Source organism: Pteropus alecto, unplaced genomic scaffold, assembly GCF_000325575.1.
Source record: "Pteropus alecto unplaced genomic scaffold, ASM32557v1 scaffold164, whole genome shotgun sequence".
Classification (NCBI taxonomy): Eukaryota; Metazoa; Chordata; class Mammalia; order Chiroptera; family Pteropodidae; genus Pteropus; species Pteropus alecto.
Window position 1 is genome coordinate 20,205,827 of NW_006439568.1, and position 16,046 is coordinate 20,221,872.

The 16,046-nt window shown below is 36.2% G+C and overlaps 1 protein-coding gene across 1 annotated transcript in view; it reads left to right on the top strand.

Moving 5' to 3' along the window:
- The first annotated feature begins 9,989 nt into the window (after positions 1 to 9,989).
- UBR5 (ubiquitin protein ligase E3 component n-recognin 5) overlaps positions 9,990 to 16,046 on the top strand; it is an 88,272-nt gene continuing 82,215 nt past the window's right edge. Inside the window, exons 1-5 of the mRNA XM_025050069.1 lie at positions 9,990 to 10,096; positions 11,507 to 11,551; positions 11,902 to 11,983; positions 12,494 to 12,570; positions 13,301 to 13,420. Coding sequence (XP_024905837.1) covers positions 9,990 to 10,096; positions 11,507 to 11,551; positions 11,902 to 11,983; positions 12,494 to 12,570; positions 13,301 to 13,420 — 431 coding nt within the window. The remainder of the gene's footprint in view (positions 10,097 to 11,506; positions 11,552 to 11,901; positions 11,984 to 12,493; positions 12,571 to 13,300; positions 13,421 to 16,046) is intronic.

The window sequence follows — 16,046 nt, forward strand, 5'->3', positions numbered from 1 at the left end:
TTTTTTTCTGCTAGTTTACAGTGTTTCTGTTACATGAATTTTCTTATCTTAGTTTTATAGAAATCTTTTAACAATTTCGACTGAAAACTATTTGAGGGAATAGTTAAAAGAATTTCCTGTTTACAAAATTTTATATTACTTTATGAATTTGTAATTATTTAGAAGCTTTTCTTTTTAGTCTTGAATGCACCTTGAAGATGAATGTCTTGTATCATTTAAAGTGAACGCATTATATAAAGGGATATTCGTCATCTCCATAAGCATAAAGTATGTGTAAGTCCTGCCTATAACTGTCATTCAGGAAGCTGACAAAATTTTTCCTCTAAAAAAGCTGTCATTTGTGTGATTTGGGGTCTTTTAAGAGAAAAGTCAGATGTTTGCTTCTTGGCATAGTTTTCTTTGGCTAGGCAAAAAGTGAGTAAAGTCAGGCTGCTATTTGAGAAATTGTCAAGTCAAATTTAAAGAAATAAAATGTGGTTCAGACTTATGTCTGAGCAAAGATATATTACGGATTAATGTACACGCTGAGATTTGAACCATAAAACTATGATCAGATTACTCTTCACCCAGAAAGTATCCTTTTTCAGAGGGAGTAAGGAGGAATCCTCTGTGTCCTTGTCTCAAACCCAAATGCCGACAGGTGCTAGGTAGGTAAGGGCACCTCTAGGCACCACTAGGGAATATAAGCTGTGTTGCTAGATCTCATTTTACAAGACAAGCTGGAAATCTGAAATTTTACGTGAAATATTTTTATTTTAAAAGTTAGCCAGGAATCTTTAAAAATCTTTTCAAAAATTAAAAGCCATTTGATTTAATATTATGTGTCCGTATGTAGGCTGGGCAGCTGCTGCTTTTAGTAATTGACTGTAGCTTTTGCATATAAGTCTTTAAAGAGGTTGTTGCAAATCCTTGCCCCTATCGCCTCTTCCTCCTCTATTGAAAATCCCTGGCAAGTCAATGATAGACACTTAGTGCCTCATGGGAGTTTAATATTATCAGGGAGGCAGTACTCAAAATTTTAATATGCTTTAGGTACTTTGCTGTGCCATTTTGTATCTAAATAGAATCACGCATGGGTAAATGATTTATTCAGAGTGCAAGATAGACTGTGGATTTTGTATAACAGTGTGAAAAGTTCATTGATAGGGTTTCAGATTCTACATGGCAACCAACCTTTAAGAAACTATCACTTGTTGGGTTTTGTTGTACCGTCACAGATTATCCATTATTTAAAAAGTATTGTTAAAGTACATAATTGGGTTATTTTGGTAGACATTTGTGGCTGTTTTAGTAAGAATGAGCAATTAGTTTTTCCTAACATCGATTTAGTAATTGCTTACTTTAATGGTACTGAGATTTTAAAATAGACCATAGCAGTTTTCAGAGTGTGCGATCTATGGACTTGGGGGATCCCCAGGACCCTTTTAGGGGGCTCTGAGGTCAAAACTGTCTTCACAACAATACTGAGACTTATTTGTCTTTTTCACTATTTTGAACAGTTTGCGCTATTGTTCAAAAGCAATAAAATACCAGTTTCTTAGCACAAATCAAAGTATTGGCACCAAGCTACTGAAAATGATTGTATTCTTCACTTTTTTCTGCACTCGTGTGGTGGGGGGAAACAGTTTTACCTAAGGGGGTCCTTGATGAAACAGTAAAAATTATTTTATTAAATCTTAATGTTTGTATAGATGTCATTTTAATATTCAGTGTGATAAAATGAGAAGAACATTGATTGTGTTAAGTAAAAACATTTTTGCAGTTATTTTAGTTGCAAGTTGAACTAGCTATTTTCCTCATGGAACATCATTTTTTATTTTTATGGTTATTCAGATTATGGGTATTTGATGTCTGCTCGAAAATGAACAAAGTAAGCCTGTTACTTCAAGGAAGACAACTGAAGCTATTTGCTGCCAGTGGTAAAATTGAGCTTTCAAGTAAAAATTAGAATTTTGGGAAATTTGTATCTATATCACTCTGAGTTTGACACTTTAAATTGATAGCAATTTGAACAGATGTGGTTTTGAAGGTCTGGTTGGTCAATAAACCAGTATTTTCCACATGACCAGTGCATGATGTTACAGATTCATGAATGGGCAAAAGATTTTTTCAGTTTATTGATATATTTTAGATTCCACATTGTTCCCAACCTTTAAGAAACTTGTTGAATTTTGGTGCGATATCAAAGAAGAATACCTACAACAGTCTGAAAAAGGTATTAAAATATTCCTTTTTTCCCAATAACTTATCTACATAAGTCCAGCTTTTCTTCACATATTTTAACCAAAACAATATACAGTGACGTAGTGACTCCAAAAGCAGATCTGAGAATCTGTCTTATATTAAGCTTGATAATAAAGGGGTCCACCAAAATATAAACAGTCTCCCATCACAAGTATTGTTGGGAAGGAGTTGTTTTTCATAAAATAATTTATGTTAATATGTAATGAGTTTATTATTTTTAAAATAAATATTCAAACATTATTTTGGTTTTTGCTTTAATATTATAAATGTCAGTGGATGTAACCCACAGTAACAAAAGCTTTTCCTCAATAATTTTTAAGTGTAAAGTGGTCCTAAGATCAAAGGTCCTGAGAATCATTAAAGTACATTATGAGGGATTAAGAAGGGAAACTATTGAGAAGATTGAAAGAATTTTTAGGGAGTTCAAAAATATGCACCTAGAGAGGGGCAGCCAAAATGGCGTAGATGATAGAGGCTCTGTTCATCCCTCTGGTGACCAAATCAAAGTTGTGATGGAAACAAGGAGCGGCAGCAAGGAAAAATCACCTGGGATCTAGATGAACAAGCCATACAACTAGGGAGAAATCCAAGAAAGCACCCTGCAACGGCAGAAGATAGGACGGGGCGAGGATGCAGGGCTGCCCAGTCTGGAGCAGCTAAGACTGAGGCTCTGGCAGCGGCAGACGCCTCTTAAAGGGGCCATGTCCGTGAGCAGATTTTTGCTGTGACGGACCTGCTTGCTCTGAGCACCAGTGCTGATTCGGCTGCATGCAGCGGGCACCAGGGACTTACAGGGAGACATTGTCTGAGTGAAGGTTGAGACGAGACTCACTCTGCACAGAAGTACTGGTGGTGTCCATTATTCCCTGTTGAGTCCTCCCCCACCCCATAGCCATGATGTCATCAAACTGGATAACAAGTCGCTCTGCCCAGAGGATTCCCTGAAACCACGCCTCCCCCAACTTGAGGCCCCACCCAAGCCACATCCAAGTGTATCCTCAGTGAGTCAGGTGCTCTTTGCTGAGCAGTGCCTTTGAGGCAGCTGTAAGCACAGCATCTGTGGATTGCTTGCTGAATCTTGACAGGTGGCCCTGGAGGCCAGAGGCCTGGGCTAAGAAAAAAAACAGGTGGCCCCAGGGGGCAGAAGCTTGGGCTAAATTTGGCCTGCAGCTGAACCCCTCTCAGGACTGTGCCACTGGACATCCTACTTCACAAAGCCACACTAACAAGACTAGGAGATTTAGGAGCTTTGCTTAGTACATAGAAACAGACACAGAAAGGCAGCCAAAATAGGAAGACAAAGAAGCAGAAACCATAAGAGAGAAGAGAACAGAGATCCAGATAAAATGGAGTCAAATAATCTAACAGTTGCAGAGTTCAAAACACTGGTTATAAAGATGCTCAATGAACTATTGGTTAAATTCAGTGAAAACTTCAACAAAGAGATTTAAAAAAATAAAAATGACAATGGAAATTATAAAAGGGAACCAGTCTGAAATGAAGAACACATTATCTAAGATGATAAGTATATTAAATGGAATAAACAAAGGAATAAACAGTGAATAAAGAAAAGGATCAAATGTCCAATCTAGAGGACGGGAAAGCCTAGGACACTCAATCAGAATAGCAAGAAAAAAAGATGCCAAGACTATAAAAATAATTTAAGAAGCATATGGGACACTATTAAGGGTCTAAATCTGTCTGGCGTAATTGAAGGAAAACAAGATGTTGAACAGCTGTTTGAAGAAATAATGATGGAAAACCTTACTAACCTAGTAAAGGAAATGGACATAAAACCCCAGGAAGCTCAGAGATTCCAAAAATCAGGGATCCAAAGAGGCCCACACCAAGACATCATAATTAAAATGCCAGAGGTTAAATACAAAGAAAGAATATTAAAATCAGCAAGAGAAAAGGTTACTTATAAGGGAACATTCATACAACTGGCAGCTGATTTCTCAAAAGAAACTATGCAGAACAAAAGGGTTTGGCAAAGAATATTCAACAGGATGAAGACCCAAGATCTACAACCAAGAATACTTTATCCAACAAAGCTATCATTTGGAGTTGAAGGACAGATAAAGAGTTTCCCAGACAAAAATAAGCTAACGGAATTTATCACTACCAAGACAGTATTCCAGGAAATGTTGGAGGGACTTCTTTAAGAGGAAAAAGCGTGTATTAAAAACAAGAATACAGAATGGTAACAACTACATTCCTATCAATAAGTACCTTACATGGAAAGGAATTAAGTGCCCCAACTAAAAGATAGAGTGGATGAATGGATAAGAAAACAAGACCCCTACGTGCTGCCTACAAGAGACTCACTTCAGATTAAAAGACACACACAGACTAAAAGGAAGAGGATGGAAAAAGATATTGCTTTGATGAACTTAGAAGGTGTTTAAGTCTGACAGAGAAAGATAAACACTATATGATTTCACTTATATGCAGAATCTAAGGAATAAAAAGAACAAACTAATCAAAAACAGACTCACAAATATAGTGGACAATTTGGTGACAGACGTAGAGGGGGTGGTGAGCTGGGAGAATGGAGTGAAGGGTTAAAGAAGTACAAATTAGTAGCTGATGAATGGTCACGGGGATGGGGAGCACAGCATAGGGAATGCAGTTAGCATTATTAATACGTTGGCTAGGTGGAGGGAACAATTGGGATCATTTTATGATCTACATAGATGTCTAACCAATGTACTGTATACTTGAAACTAATTGTAATAAATAATAACACCCATTATATAATAAGAGTAATGCATAAAGTGATAACACACTGGCTTTTGGAAACTTCAGAAATGATCAACATCAGTGTTATCTTAAGTGCATGCTGAAAGTAAAGATCTGGAAGTAACACCTGAGACACCAAATTTGATGCCCTTGGGGTCTGTGGTTGGCTCCCTGACTATTCGAGTAAAGAACTGCAGACATTTTATGCCTAAGATCAGTTTGCAGCATTACAATAATTTTTTCATTCACATATCTATAAACAACATTGTACAAAAATTTGTAGCTTGCTACCTCAAAACAAACTATGTAGCTATAATGAAAAGAATGCTATAATTAAGTTCGATGAAGTATTTTTCTATAATACAGGTTCCCAGACATCAAGATAATGAGCAGAATAATATTTATTTGGAACTAATGCACAATGGCAATAAAGAGAAATATCTTCTCTTGGTTGGGAGTGTTCAGGTGTACCTATATGAAGTAATTCAAGAGGCCGCACCCTTCACCCCCTTTATTCCTTTCCAGCAGCCATGATTGCCAGTAACTCAGAGGAAGAGAACTGATTAGTGAACAAATATGGACAATCCGAAGGATTTTCAGGAATATTTAGGATGTAAAGCAAGGAAGCCCTCAAAGACTTACGGAATTATGTCGAAAGACACAAACCAGGTTGCAGGGGCTCCTACTGGCTAATTTCAGTTCCAAATAAGGAAAAATCTATGGATCTTGATGATTTCAAAAAAATAAAAATAAAAGAGCATGAGAAGAAAAAGGGAAGTTTTTAAATTTTTAAATAGGATGACAGGTCATAAATATACAAGGAATGATGGAATTACAAATTCACTGTGTTTGTAACTCAAAACTAATACAGTATCACAACCAAGATACAGAACATTTCTATCTGCAAGGGACCCTCATGTTGCCCTTTTATAGCTGTACCCACTTCTCTCCCACCCGCCAACCCTCCTTAACCCTTGGCAACCATTAATCTGTTCTTCATTTCTGCAGTTTTCTCAGTTCAGAGATGTTATATAATTGGAATCATATAGTATGTAACCTTTTAGGATTCGTTTTTTTCATTCAGCGTAATTCTCTGGAGACTCATCCAGGTTGTTGGATGTATTCATAGTTTATTTTTTTGTTATTGAGTAGTGGTCCCTGGTGAATGTATCACAGTTTGCTTAACCATTTGCTCACTTGAGGACATCTGACTCATTTCCAGGTTTTGGTTGTTATGAGTAAAGTTGCTATAAACATTCACATACAACTAAGAAAAACGTATCTGAACTTGAATGTCTTGAAGTCAGATTTCAGACATACAGTGAGAGTCTTTCATGATCACAGAGACAAAGACAGTTGTCCCTAATGCGCTGGTGCTTCTCGCTTGGGCCAAGGCAATTCTAATCCTTCCAGGCTCTTCCCTGCCATCCTTAGACCCATGGGTCAAGGTAGCTCTTAATATTTAAGTCACAACATGGGTGGGTGGATGAGGGGGAAGGCTTTATCCCCTTCACACAAAACATTCACAATGCAGCAGGAAGACGCAGTTGAGCCCCTCTATCTTGCACCCAAATCCCTTAAAGGATCTCCCCTATGAGCACGCTTGATGGTTTGCCATTGGCTTGCTCAGGGCTGTGTGAAAAGGGGTTTGGGGTTGGATGTCCTTTGGACTGGATTGAATAAGATAGCTGATGCTGGCACAAGTAAATGACTATCTCAAAATGCTACTGCAACTCTGCCTGAAGCATAGTTACAATCCTGCTCCCCCTTCCTTCTGCCCCCCCAGTTACAGTGGCTGACAGGTGGGACCACCATGTGATAGTTTTAATTTATTGAAATCAGTGATAATGTGAACAGTTGGCATGCAGAGAAGCAGTTCAGAGGTAGCAGTGTTTAGTATGGTATAAGAATTGTGTAAAAGGACAACGTGTGAAAGTCAAGGACTGACGGCCTGCACTCAGGAGGGTGCGTGATGAGACAGTGGAAAGACATGTTCTGTGGTTGCAGATGGAGTCTGTCTCCTATAGAGCCATCTGTCTAGTAACATACAGCCCCCCACCCCCACCCCCAAAAAAGTGCAACTTTATTTCTTCTTGAGTTTTAGGCTTTAAGATTTAGAGGATTTGCTTTGGGAGGAATTTAATAAATATTCCTAGAGTATTTTTCTGCAATAAAATATCTGGATATAGGTTTTTAATGTACTTCATTTGCATTTTGACAATGCCTGCCTTTCTGACATGGAAAGAGGTGAGCTTTAAGACATTTTCTGTGGGAGTCTGATTTAGTGTAGGTGACCTTTACTGACTGTTGGCTGTTGTTTTTTTTGTATGAATTACTAAGCTCTTTACTCCAAAATAAAATTACATGGGTATGTAAGTTTTATTCTGGATAGATATCTGAAGGTTGGAGTGAGGTCACTTTAAAGGCAGTTTACTTATATGATTATTGGGTAAACACTGAGTTACTAAATGTTTTCTGTATGTCATCTGGTCTGCTTTTAAGAGTTCTATGGCCAACTATTTTAAATTTAAATAGTCACACTTTTCTTGCTTATTCTAAACTTTAATTTGAGATGGAAGACCTGGGGAGTTAGTTTTGTTGAGATTAAGATCAGGAACCTTTTCTGCCTTTAAATGGATTGTGTCTCATAGTATCATTGTACGCATTTTTACTGTTGGAACTCTATCTAAGATATGGAAGAGCGAGGACAGACTTGAGAAGTTTTAGCCTGTGTTTGCTTGGAGTCTGTAAAGCCAGTTCAGACAGAAACACAGATGACTAGAATGTAAAGCAGACAGTGAAGGTCCTGTATGAGGCAGAAGCTGGAGGCTTCTGAAGGGAGGAAGTGAGGACTTCCGGGAGGGTTCATGGCGGAGATTGTACTTGAGCTGGGCCAGAAATAACTAGCGGTGAAGACTGGAGGAAGTATTCTGGTGGCAGATTATACCGCTTGCCACCATTAAGGTGATTGCAGATACACGTGAAACATGAGTGATGTATGTACTTTGTCTTACAATTCCGGACATGAAAGCCATCATCTTGTAGAATGTGGGATGTTAGGAATATTTTTCTTTCCTGGAGAAATGAAGCCTTTTAGGGATCTAAATATATTGACATTTTTTAGTTTTAGAAGTCCAGCTAGAAATGCATCAGGTTTCATTCAGTTCAGGGGCAGGTGTGTGTCAGCATGCAGGTGTGTTAGATGGCAGGGAAGGAGTAGGCAGAGAATTAATTATAAAATTGAAGAAACTGCACTAAGTGCTGTTGCCAGTTGAGTAGTGGTAGTGAGATGAATTATCTTTAAAATTATAATGTTATATATCGAGAAAATGAGGCTGAAGTTATAGGAGATTTTAAGGGCAGCAATGAAATATGTTAATTTCTAGGAAGTACTGTTATACTTTGATTTCTTGTCTGTCTACTGACAGCAGTTTGCTGTTACTTTACCTTGGTGCTTTTTAAAAAAATTCCAGCCTCCAGATCTGTAAAATGTCTATAAATTTAAAGAAATAAAGTAGGTTATTGAATCGGAATATAGAATAAATCTTAGGTGTAGGAGTACTAAGGATTGTCAGAAGCTTATTGCTAACCTATCCATTGTTACAGCCACTTCACAAAAGGCTTTTCTTTTTTTTCCTAGATGAGATTAAATACTGAGTTATGAGGTTATTTTGTAGTTATATTCTACTCTTAAAATTGTTTTCCATCACAACCACATGTCAAAATTTATTCCGAAGTGGAATTTGGTGAGCTATAGGGTGGTTTTCCTTTTATTTTAAAAATAGGGAAAACTTGTTAATGTTGCTGTGAGAGGAAGTGTAGTTAGTAACTGTAAGCATTATAAACTTTTAGAGAAAAACTCTTTAAAGTAGACAGGCCTAATAATTACATAGAAACATTTAGTAATTTATCAAATTTAAATGAATGTGATTGTTGACCTGCAGTGATTCTGTGATTTGCATGTCTGCTGAAGAAATGCAAAAGGAAACTAAATGCTTATTTTATAGTTTCTTTCTTTTTTTTTGCTTGAACGTTTCTTTGTCATATTATTATCTGGGATCCATGTAAACGAACGTGTAAGTGGCCAATTTAGTCGTGATAACTGCCTTCAGATTTGGTACAATGACACATTTTTATATAAACTTGGGATTGAATTTAAGAAAAAAAAAATTGATATCCATGTAAAATCAATTTGTATGTGAAAGTTTCAGATGAGTAAGATGAAATTGAGTATGACAGGAAGTGCTGTTATCACAAAAAACATTGCGCGTATGTATATTTCCTCTACTGAGACATTGCTTTTCATGTATTTATAAGAATTTTAGGACTGAAAGAACCAGAGATGACTATTCGTCTTCACATAAGTGAGAACTTGAGACCTAATGGGTTTAAATGAGCGCAGTTAGTAGTAGGTGAGCTAGAAATAATCCCAGATTACTTGCTATCCTGTGGGTATCGTTTCCAATACAGATGTGTGTTACTTTTCAGATGTGGTTAGGAGTCCACCATGATTTTTAAGATTGGAAAATTTCATTGATGGCAGTAATGTTTCCTCTATGTCCGTAGTATCTTGAAATTCTGAGCTCCTGTTATTAAATATTTTCTATCATTTTCATGTCCCCAATGCCTATTTTAGTTTTATAAATGTCGTCTACCTGGAATGACATTTGGAACCATAAAAAGAGCATTTAATTCTTAATCTCAGTTATTGTCCAGCTTTGAAAAGGCTCTGGCAAATTTTGTCTCCCCTCCCACATATTGTATACTTTGTGAAGACTCTAGGGACAATGGTGAGCTAAGAAAAAAGGAGTGGAAACGAGCGGGTTTAGTTTAAGCTAGTAATAAATACCTTTGAAAAGTGTCACTACTATGGTTTTTGAGAAGTAAAACCTTTCTTAGCTGTTTTTCATATTCGGGCTCTAGTTGGGTGAAAAGTTTTGTAAATTACTTACAGTAAATGTGGGCGGAGGCGGTTGAGAGCCCCTGCCTCCACTCTCGGTCTCATGGAGACTGTTGTTGCCCAGAATGGAGCCTTCCTGTTTACTTTCTCCCCATGTTTTAGTCAGCCTTCTCTCAGAGCTCATAAGGGTTCCAGTGCATTACTCTTATGGTATTTTGTCTTGGGACACAAAAGTGTGCCTTCTAAATGAGGAAACTAGGGTTTGGTGAAAAAGCTTGGTGGTCTCTAGTACCTATGAAAACACATTTTTGTTAAAGAAAATAGTTGTAGCACTATACTACAAAAAGGAAATGTTTTCTTGGAAGCCAAGTCACACATGATCAGATACTATTTCTTTGGGAGTGAGAATGAAGTCACCATCTCTACTTTTTGGAAAAGAAATTATACCATTTAAAAATTATTCTTAGGAATACGATTTGGTGTTGGATAGTTACTGTATGTATTTTATGTTTGAAAGATGCTCTTCAGCATTGGACAGAGGATAGAACTACTGGGGTAAAGTAAAATTGAGGGACAGCTGGCACCTACTAGAATCTCTTATTGAAATAATTAGATTATTTGCCCATTATATGATTTGTGGCAGCTCTTTAATCCTAAACTGGCTTTTAAGGTGCGATTTGTAATTGAGGATGTATTCTACTTTTCAGCTTAGTACAAATGATTAAAATTTGATTTATGTATTTTTGTCACATTTTAGAGAGCAAAACTCATGGAATTTCCTATTTACTGTCCCCATCCCCCATTGCATTCTAAAATTCTGTTTATTTTTAAGAGAATTATTTCTGAAAATGTTTGGAAAGACCAGGCAGCTCTTAACATTCTACATTTTATTACATCCTTACATTATAAGTTGACTTCTTTAGGTTGACAGGTGTTTAAAAGGTATCAGCAATATTTTATATTAATTCAAGGCTGTTTCTTTGAGAAAAACAGCAAAATCGTAATAGATACTATGAGTTGATATATTTTTTTAATGCAGTCCTTTAAGATTTTTCTAAGAATATTCAGTACTCTTAAATATAGGAGGTATTATACTTGTTTTATAGATATGGACATTCAGGTTTTAATTAGTACAGTTTTGTGTCATAAGGCCCTTCAGGAACTTGAGACTATGCCTTAAAGCTTTTGGACTTTTTCTGCCCCATTATAGTAAATCTTAATAGATTTGTGCTTCTCACATATTTCATTATATACATGTACATTCAACAGTCTCTTTTGACATGTTTAGCACAGTGTTTAAAAACTGGCTTTCATTTGGGCATTGGTTCTAGTATCCCGCTCTACTGCCACTTACTGTTATATCAACTCTAGAAGCCTCAGTTTCCTCATCTATAAAATGGAATTAATGTTGTTATCATTGACTTTGCTAATGAGGTGGCGAGAGAAGGGAATAGTAGAGTTGACTTGTGATTTTTGGGGGGACAAAAATCAAAGACAACATAAAAAACATTCTTGCCATAGCAGATTTACTAAAATAATGGTACAAGTACCTATCAGAACTATTTTGTTTACAAAGGATCTGTACATGTTGTTTAGTCATGTTTTGTTTTGTGTTTAAAGGTTACGGGAAGTTTCAGAGAAATTGAACAAATATAATTTAAACAGGTAAGAGTTGTAAGATATTTAAAATTTTCTGAAAAGCATGATATTTCTTTATTAGAGAAAAACCTCATATTTAGGGAACAGCTATTAGGAATACTTCACTATCAACTTTTTATGAGTTGGGTTCACTTGAATTATAGCTTCTGTTCATACTGGTCTTTTAAAAATGTGGCCTACCATGGAGCTCTAATGGGGATATCATAATTACTGTTTTTCAATTATTGCTTTATAATATGTAAATATTAGTTTTTTAAAACAGGGTTTGCCAGCTATCTTTTTTGTTGTTGTTGTTAATTGGATGATATATTTACCATTTAAAAAGTAATTTTACTTACCTTTTTTTTATTCACCAGCCACCCCCCTTTGAATGTATTGGAACAGGCTACTATTAAACAGTGTGTGGTGGGACCAAATCATGCTGCCTTTCTTCTTGAGGTAAATTGTTTACTATAAGGTAGAGAAATGAGTATAAATAATTAAAATACAACTGTGCATCATCAGGTTTCTTTCTTTTTAGCCATGGAAAATAGCAATTTCTTGTAAGAGTTATTTCAGAGATCACTCAGTACCATTTCCTTATTGTGTAAATTTCTCTGGCTCAGAGAAAGCTTAAATAATTTGCTAGAGCTTGAAACTAATTAGTAACAGAATAGAGAAGTTTTTGATATACAGTCATTTTCTTATTTTGAATTCTGTTAGATTGAAATATTTTAAATTATTTTTATTGACTTCTTGATAATGTATGTAAGACATATTTCCCCAACTCAGGCATGAGCCCCTTTTGGAAGGGAGCTTATTTGTTGTCTTCTGACTTGACAGTGATAGCTATATATCTGTTGAATAAATCCAAAAAATTATTTATTTATTTATTTATTTATTGAATAAATTCAAATTTTAATACATATTTTTACTTTGGAAATTTCTTCTATTTTTTTTTGCTTTTAGGATGGTAGAGTTTGCAGGATTGGTTTTTCAGTACAGCCAGACAGATTGGAATTGGGTAAACCTGATAATAACGATGGGTAAGACATTATGTCCTTTCTATTTAATATTTAGCTCTTAATAGGTATTCTTTTAAACCTGTGTTTTGATTTTGGTAACCCTCAAGTTAAAAAAAAAAGCATTGCAGGAAATGAGACACTTAAAATAGAGTAAAATGGTTACTTTGTAGTTTAATTTTAATTTTTATGTGAGCACTATTATTTATAGCTAAAAGTATTAGTGTTAAAAGTAGCAGAGGAGTTGATGATCACTTAACAGAAATAGGTTACCAGAATGAAACATATTTGGTAGGTCTCAATTCAGATATGCTCTTTGATCGAAATAACTTGTTTGTATCACTTTTTTTCCCGCTTTTTAATATTTCCAAATCAAGTAACTCAAATTTGAAAATGACAAGGTCTTTAAATTTTTGGTCTTTATAAATGATGACATGAAAAAAGATTGCTAGATAATGTGTGATGAGTTTCAATTGATAGCTTCTAAGGGAAGCATGATTTTTAAAAAATATCTGAAGAACAATTCATCTGTAGTTAATCCTCCAAAATAGTTTGAACCAGCAAAGGACCACAGGTTGTTAGGAGGCAGCAAGTTGTTAGGTTTGCAATTTGATGTGAAATATACATTTTAGTAGGATTAATCAGAGAATACTTAGGCTGGTATTTTACCAGAGTAGCGAGGCCTGGAAATCCGGGCTCCTTCCTAGGCAGTTTGGGACTGTTCTGTATTGTTCTGCCTCTTGTTTTTTCCCAGGTCAAAGTTGAACAGCAACTCGGGAGCAGGGAGGACATCGAGGCCTGGTAGAACAAGCGACTCCCCCTGGTTTCTCTCAGGTTCTGAGACTCTGGGCAGGCTGGCAGGCAACACCCTGGGGTGAGTTATGACCAGATGATGGCATCCGTTGGCCTGGGCCATTGCTCTGGGAGTGCTCTCACTGTGAGTGCTCGTCTTCAGTGTTGTCTAGTGATGGAATGAGGAAAGTCCTGAGCTCTGGGCAGGAACTCATGTTGCTCATGGTGAGCCACCACGATGAAAATGACCCACACAGGCTAATTACAATTAACCCAGGTTCCTGACCTTTTATAAAAGTATATAATGTTCACATGAGTTTATAATATTATTTATCACGTCATTTATGTCATTTAAAAATTTCAACGATATCATCTTTGGTTTTGTGACTCATTCTTGGGTAAATAAAAAAGCTAACCTTTTTTTTTTTGGTATCCAAATTTGATAGTTCTTTCTGAATTAATGAGGTTTTAAATTCATGTAAACTAAACCTTAACAGCCTTTAATAAAATTATTTTTGCCTTTTTTAAGAATGGAGGTATAGTTGGACAGGTAGCTTCAGGTGTGTGACATAACGATTTGATATTTGTACAGACATACTTTGGAGATATTGAGGGTTCATTCCACACCCCAATAAAGCGAATATCGCAAAAAAGCGAGTCACATGAAATTTTTGGTTTCTCAGTGCATGTAAAAGTTATGTTTAGACTATAGTGTAGTTTGTTAAATATGCAATAGCATTTTATCTAAAACAAACCAACAAAAACAATGTACCTTAATTAAAAATACTCTATTGCTGAAAAATGTTAACCATCATCTGAACCTTCAATGAGTCATAATCTTTTGTTGGTAGAGGGTCTTGCTTGATTGTCGATGGCTGCTGATTGATCAGGGTAATGAAGTTTGACATGTCGATTGACGCTTTCCTTTCACCAGTGATTTTTCTGCAGCATGCAGTGGTGTTTGATAGCATTTGTCTACAGTAGAACTTTTTTCAAAATTGGAGTCAGTCCTCTCAAACCCTTCCACTGCTTTATCAACTAAGTTTATGTAAAATTCTCAATCTTTTGTTGTCATTTCAGTTATCTTCACAATATCTTTAGGCTCCACTTCTATTTCTAGTTCTTTTGCTGTTTCCACCATATCTGTATTTAACTTCCTGCAGTGAAGTCGTGAACTCCTCCTCAGTGTCATCTATGAGGATTGGAATCAACTAATTCCAGATTCTTGTTAATGTTGACATTTCAACCTCTTCTCATGAATCACAGTTGTTCTTAATAGCATTTCGAATGGTGAATTCTTTCCAGAAGGTTCTTAATTTACTTCGCCCAGATCCATCCGAGAAATCACTGTCTGTGGCAACTATTGCCTTATAAAATGTCTTTCTTAGATAATAAAACCTGACCATCAAAATTGCTCATTGATCCATTGGCTACAGAATAGATGTGTTAGCAAGCATGAAAACAGCATGGATTTTGTTACACATCTTCATCAGAGTTCTTGGGTGACCAGGTCCATTGTCAGTGAGCAGTAATATTTTGAATATTATCTTTTTTTTCTGAACAGTAGGTCTCAACAATAGGCTTATATTCAGTAAACCATGTTGTAAACAAATGTCCAGGTTTTGTTGTTCCATTTTTTAGAGTACAGGTAGAGTAGATTTAGCCTAGTTCTCAATGGTTCTAGCTTTTCGGAATGGTAAATGAGCACTGGCTTCAACTTAAAGTCACCAGCTGCATTAGCCTCTAACAAGAGAATTAGCTTGTCCTTTGAAGCTTTGAAGCCAGTCACTGACTTCTCTCTAATTTTGAAAATCCTAGATGGCATCTTCTTCCAATATAAGGAAGGCTCTTTTGTCTACATTAAAAATCTGTTGTTTAGTATATCCACTTTCATTATCTTAGCTAGGACTTCTGGATAACTTGCAGTAGCTTCTACATCAGCATTTGCTGCTGTACCTTTCATTTTTCTGTTATGGAGGCAGTTTCTTTCCTTAAATCTCATGAACCAACATCTGTTAGCTTCACACTTTGCTTCTGCAGCTTTCTTACCTTTCTCAGCCTTCATAGAATTGAAGAGAGTTGGCTTTGCTCTGGATTAGGCTTTGGCTTAAGGGAATATTGTGGATGGTTTGATCTTCTATCCAGACCACTAAAACTTTCTCCATATCAGCAATAAGGCTATTTGCTTTCTTATCATTAGTGTGGTCACTGTAGTAGCACTTTTAATTTCCTTCAAGAACCTTTCTGAGGCCTAGCTTTCTGCCTGTCTTGGCTTTCAGCATGCGTTCTTCACTAAGCTTAATCATTTCTAGCTTTTGATTTAAAGTGAGAGACATGCAACTCTTCCTTTCACTTGAACACTTAATTGGCCTGATTTCATTATTATTGCATCTCAGGGAATAGGGAGACCCTAGGAGAGGGTGGAATATGGGGGGATGTCTGGTTGGTGGAGCAGTCAGAACATACACAATATGTTTAAGTTAAGTTCGCTGTCTTATATTATATGGGTGTGGATTTGGGTGTGGATTCATGGTGCCTCAAAACAATTACAATAGTAGTATCAAGGGTCACTGATTACAGGTCACCATAACAAATGTAATCATGTTGAAAAAGTTTGAAATATTGCGAGAATTACCAAAATGTAAGATATGAAATGAGCAAATACTATTGGAAACGTGATGCCTGTAGACTTTTCAGCACAGGATTAC